This window comes from Eurypyga helias, unplaced genomic scaffold, assembly GCF_000690775.1.
Source record: "Eurypyga helias isolate BGI_N326 unplaced genomic scaffold, ASM69077v1 scaffold23935, whole genome shotgun sequence".
Taxonomy (NCBI): domain Eukaryota; kingdom Metazoa; phylum Chordata; class Aves; order Eurypygiformes; family Eurypygidae; genus Eurypyga; species Eurypyga helias.
The window spans coordinates 4,614-10,310 of record NW_010251117.1 but is presented as its reverse complement, the minus strand read 5'-3'; the positions used below and the strand labels follow the sequence as shown (position 1 = coordinate 10,310).

The 5,697-nt window shown below is 57.3% G+C and overlaps 1 protein-coding gene across 1 annotated transcript in view; it reads right to left on the bottom strand.

The window, feature by feature from the left end:
• Positions 1 to 5,697, bottom strand: part of UNC13A (unc-13 homolog A (C. elegans)) — a gene marked incomplete at both ends in the record, with an annotated part of 20,126 nt that overhangs the window by 9,863 nt on the left and 4,566 nt on the right. Inside the window, 5 exons of the mRNA XM_010151915.1 lie at positions 1,145 to 1,223; positions 2,109 to 2,158; positions 3,224 to 3,317; positions 4,437 to 4,454; positions 4,857 to 5,405. Of these exons, the coding sequence (XP_010150217.1) occupies positions 1,145 to 1,223; positions 2,109 to 2,158; positions 3,224 to 3,317; positions 4,437 to 4,454; positions 4,857 to 5,405 (790 nt within the window). The remainder of the gene's footprint in view (positions 1 to 1,144; positions 1,224 to 2,108; positions 2,159 to 3,223; positions 3,318 to 4,436; positions 4,455 to 4,856; positions 5,406 to 5,697) is intronic.

Sequence of the window (5,697 nt, the reverse complement as noted above, 5' to 3'; positions counted from 1 at the left end):
CGTCGCCCCCGCCCCCCCCCCCGGGGGTCCCCCACCCAAGCCACAGCACTGGCTGCCAAATCCCACCTGATGCCCACATTCTGCCCACCACATGACCACCCACAGGCCAACACCCCAAATCCCTGACACCCACACAGCACAGTGCAGAAGCATCAGCGGCTGCCCGAGCAGGCTGGGGAGTGGAGGGCACTGGGGTGAGGGCAGCAAGGAGGAAGGGGGGGAGGGAGGGGGGGCACCGGGATGGGTGGGGTCAGATAGGTTGGGGACAGGATGGAGGTACCCTAGGGAGGGCACCATGTGGAGGCAGTGAGGTATAAAGAGGGGGAAGAAGGCAAAGGGCACCTAATTCTGGGTGCAAAGGGTGTCTGGTTTCCAAAGTTGCTGTCTGTTGTCACCCAGGGGGGTGACAGCAGAGCGACCCTTTGCATTACAGCCCAGAGGCTAGATGGGACACCAGCATCAGTTTGGGCTAGAGTGGCACAGTGTGACCACGGTGGGGACAGGAGGATAGGGTATGTGCGGCTCAGAAAAGTCAGCGCTACCCCTCCTCTAGTACAGGGGTCCATCTGCCTGGCACCAGCGTGGTCCAAGCTGCAGGGAGCCTAAGGCAGGGGGGACAGGAAGGGACTGGGGACACAGCACTAGTAAAAAAATGGGAAACCAGATGCAGCCCTGGGAAGCCTTGGGCTGATGCTTGGCGTAGGGACAGGACCCTGGAGCTCCATTAAAGAGAAGCACCTTCAGGTAGGGAGAGCCAGGAGACCCCCAAAACAGCCTGGGCACCCCTGCCCCTTGCCAGTGGGGCTGGAGTGTCTGGGCAGCACCCAAGGGTACGCTCTCTTTAACCCCTCAGACTGCGCTCACCAGATCGCTGACAAGAGGGAGAGATTTGCGTCCAGGCTTAATGTCAGGCATGCTGTTAATGCAGCGCAGAAACCTTACTGCCGCCCGCCTGCCGCCAGAGACGGCCCAGCCAGGCCAGAGAAAAGAAAACAGAAAACACAAGCCATGTTAGAGGCAGCTGGGGAGCAGGGCACAGGCGTCCGGCAAGTGCAGCCGGGGTGGGCAGGCAGCACAGTCCAGTGAGATGCAGCGGGAGCAAAGCTGGCAGCTGTGTGGTGCAAGGCATTAGGAGGAACCTCACCAAATCGCTAACTAGGGGGATGGGTTTTCGCTTGCGTATGTCCGGCATGCTGTCTATAATGATCAGCCCGCCACCAGGCCTGCAAGAGAGACGAGAGTCAGCGGGAAGGGGAAACTGAGGCAAGAAGGAGTCCCCTGATACTGCTCCGTGTTTGCTTGTGAACTGGCATACACAGCTGCAGAAATGGGGGTCCAACCTCCAGATTGGACCCCCATGCCCACTACCACTTCAGCCAGGGCAGGGATCACCAGGCTAAAAACTGAGGGTGAAGGGGATTCTGGCGGAAAGCTGTGATTTTCCCCACATGTAGATGTTTAGCTTCAGTGGTGTGACAGTGAAACGCAGGAACAAAACAGCTCATGTGGCTTCATTAGCTTTGCCTTTGCAGTGTGGAGCAGGAGAGCTGGGATTTCCCTCTGGGACACCCAAGCTGAGCACCTAGCCATTCTGTTGCAAGAGAAGTCGAGGCAGCACAGCGCAGACAGAAATGTTGCTTCGCTGCATCCAGCCTGTCTGTGAGAGAACCCTGGCATGATCTGGGGGGACTCAAGGAAACCTGCTAGGTTCTGCTGGGTCAGCAGCAGGGCCACCTGCAAGGGCGAGACAGGGTGAGACCCACAGCCTGGCCAAGTGAGAGGACAAGGGTTCCCCACAACACCACTTGAGCCCCCAGAGAAGTGGGAGCTGCCACCCCAGGTCAGTCCCAACCCAATCACTTCCTCACTCTCCCCCTCAGCAGTGGCTCTTGGGGACATGGAGCGGTGGCATCTCTGCTGGCTCCTCCAAAAGCACCAAGCGACCAGCATTCAGCCCAAAAATCTGGTCCCCCAGAATGCCCATGGCTTGGCAACACTTCCCCATGACAGCCCCCCAACGAGTTCATTAATCACATCCTAATGATGAGGGGAGAGCAGCCCATGACATCCCCGGGGGGCAGAAAGTACAAGCTTCCCCACATACTCACCCGCCTTTGAACCATAGGGATTTAGCTTCTCCATCACCGTCCCCGCGGGCCTGCAAGACACAGAGCAGCTGTCACAGGTGCAGGGCTGAGCCCCTGGCCCACACAGAGCCCTCCCCAGGGCTCAGCACTGCTGGCAGCCCAGCACCCAGCCAGCACTGCCAGCACTGGGGAAGCATGTAAAGGGTTTACAGGGTGGGCAGTGAGAAGTGTGTTCCTAACACAACAGAGCTCTTTCCAGCAAGGAGCTTGGGCTAGGAATAAAGTATCTTCAAGAGGCTGAGGTGAGCAGGCGATGGGCAGGTTTCAGCAGGGGGCTCGGGCTGGCAAAGCAGTGAGGATGGCTGCACCATACCAAAACTCAGGGTTGGGGGACTGGAGAAGCATTGTTGGAAAGACTCAGCAGGTCTGCACAGACCCATGACCAGGTGGAAAGAAGTGCAGGGAAAAGCCAGAGCACACAGGTGATGGGGTAGGTGCAGGGACCGTCCCGCAGCACCACCTCCCTTGCAGGGAGGTGATTTTGGGGGAGAAGGGAGGAAAAAGACAATTACACCTCCCTCACTGGGAAATCCCTGCACACACACACACAGAGGGCACACACGTTGCTGGGTCATTCCTCTTGGACATGCTTACCTGCTGGCAGGCTACCCCCCTTCCCTGCAGGAAGGGGAGACGTGAGCACAAGGGCCATGGTGGTGGACAACTGAAAAGAGAAGCAGTGGGGAGGGGGATCACAGCCCCAGGGAGCAAATCCAGAGCCAAAACAAAAATAAAAGATGGAGGGTGGAGTCTAAAAACAGAACAAAAAATTGTCAGCTCAACACAGGAGAGAGGGCAGAGGGGCTCGCACCAGCACACCACATGCAGCTCACACCAGGAGAAGGTCCTCAGCACTCCCTGCCCCTCGTGGGAGTCCCACCTTGCATGAATGGGGTTGAGAGGCCACCACTCTTGGGCGCCTTCATGTCCCCACTGCCCTCAGGGTGTGGGATGTCCATGGGATCAGGGAGTGGACACGTCTGGAAGATGCGTGAGCATGGGAAAGGGCCATGACCCCCAAGCCAGCTCATGGCCAGCACTGGGAGCCGGTGACAGGTGGCCGCAGGCTTGCTCACCTCCTGCAGCTGCATGCAGACCTTGTTGAAGGCTCTCAGCCAGTTGGCTTTGGCTCGTGCTTTCGGGTCCTGCACTTCCACCTCTGACTGCTCCCTGCAAGCACACACACCTTGCTTACCTCCCAGCATGTCACTGGGGAGGGGGGAGTCAGCCCCCACACTCCAGACAGGACTGAGTTTGCAATTTAAGGATCCTGATGGGCCTTGAGCCAGTGTGGCCATGGCAAAAAAAAAAAAAAAAGCTCTTGCTACCAGGAAAGACTCTAAAAAAGTTATCAAGTCCTGCTGCAAAGGGCAGCACAGTCAAGGCAGAGCGGTGGGAAGAAACCATGAGTTTCCCCTCCCTTGGGAGATCCTGCCCTGGCCGCTCAAGGAAGACAGAAGGATCCTTTCAGGAGCAAAGGGTCAGGGGACTGCCAGTGACATAAGCACATGGATTAAACATACTTCACTCCTCATGTCAGCAGTAGGACATCCTCCAGCCATTTCCCACTACACTGGGACCTCCTGGGGGTAAGAGGTCCCAACACCCCAGTGGCTCAGGGCCATGGGGACTTGCCAGCCTGGACATGCTGATTGTTGTGAGGTTTTTTTCTCCTTTCTTGCAAAATCAAGACACAGAGGAAAAGAAAAGAAACCCTTCAAACACCCCAGCATCCTGAAAAGCCTGGTGTAATGTGACACTGGAGATGGGTGCCCAGAACCTGGCTGGGATGAGGCTGTGGGGAGCTCAGGAGATGACCTGCCCAAACCAGCCCTGTGGGGCCTGCCCTGTACTAATATGTGGTCCCCAGTGCTAATCTGGGGTCCTCAGTGCCCAGCACAGGACCCCCCAAGCCTCTTGCTCAGACAACAGGCACCAGAGGCAGACATGACCTAAGGCCACTTTCTCCAGGACTCTAGCCAGTCCTTGGGCCTAAATATGTTTGGTTTTTTAAAAAAAGTTTATTACACATTCTTTTAAATTAGATATTCACAGATCTGGTTCATATTTTAAACTAGATAAATGATCAAAAAAAGCCCATCATGCTTCCCCTCTGCACAGAGTGGTGGCGCTCACCAAACCAGGGAAAAATGGACGTGTTCATTAATTAAAGGGAGAGACAGTCACACACTGTATCCTGTATCAGGGACCTGGCCACCAAATAATTCAACTGTACAGCATGGTGGACCACGAATGAACTTTTACCAGTGGCCTAGAGAGAGGATTGACTCCTGTGAAGAAAATTGCCTCCTCTGACCATGCTGAGCTCCGAGATACACCCTCCATCCAGGAAGCCAACAGGTTGAGCCAGAGGAGAGGAATCTTAGCCCCAAGCCCCAAGTTCCCCCTCCCCAGGTTTGTCCCAGGGTAAAACCAGCACCCCTGGCAGGATCTCCAATGCCTTGAGCTCTGCCCCTTCTTAGTGTGGCACTGGAGGCTGCCTGAGGGGGCTGACCCTCGCCTGGGTAGCACAAGGTGGGCTTCCCCCACCACAATGCCTCAGGCACCTGAAAAAGCCCTAGACACCACAGAAGGTCCCTGGCACTGACCCTTGGCACTGGCAGCACCAGCGCTAGCCAGAGCACCCCAGTGTCACCCAAAATGGTGCCACCATCCCAAAGACGCCATAGGTCAACATCTCACTCCTACCTCTCAGATGGTTTCGGGGACTCGGGCTCGGGGGCCACCTCTTGCAGGGGAGCTTCGTCTGCTCCCTGCTGGGCCTGCGGGGCCTCTGAGGTTTCCTGGTGGGCAGAGGTGTCCTTCTCCTCCTTCCTCTCCTGCTGCTGAAGCTTCATCTGTGGGACCAGCTGGGGTTGCTGTGGCTGATGCTGTGGGAGCTGTTGCTGCTGCTGCCCAGGGGCTTTCTGCAGTGGGGGGTAAGCATCATGCTTGGGGGTTTCATAGGTGCCCTGCTCCTGCAGCTCCTCCTCCTCCTCCTTGGGGTAGCCTTCCTCATTCTCACTGTAATCCTCATTGAACTCTTCCTCCTCCTCCAGATAGAGGTCATCGTCCTCCTCCTCCCAGTGGGGTGAGTCCTTGTGGTAGCTGACAGAGCTGTGGCAGGAGTGGTAGGAGTCTCCGTCCCGCTCATCCAGCTCCGAGTCCCGCAGGCTCTCGTTCTCAAAGTCCTCGCTCAGCTGGGAGCTGCCCTGGCTCAGCTCGGCTGATGAGGCGTAGCGGCTGCTGCCAGTGGGGCTGCAGGTGCGAGGGGAGACAAGGACAGGGCTCTCATGGGTCCGTGCCACAGCCTTGACTGCCCCATGCAGTCCCACACAGAGCCCCCACATCCCTGCACTGCAGGGGGAGGATATGAGGCTCCCCCCGGACACAGCCCTTGGTGAGCACCAAGCTGCTCATTCTGGGAGTCAGAGGCACAGACCCAGGAGTGTCCATGAACTGGGGCTAGGCACCCAGGCTGGGGCATTCTCTGGGGTCTGATCTTCCTGCCTGTGCCTAGGCTGAGCATGGGGATGTGGGGGATGGTGAT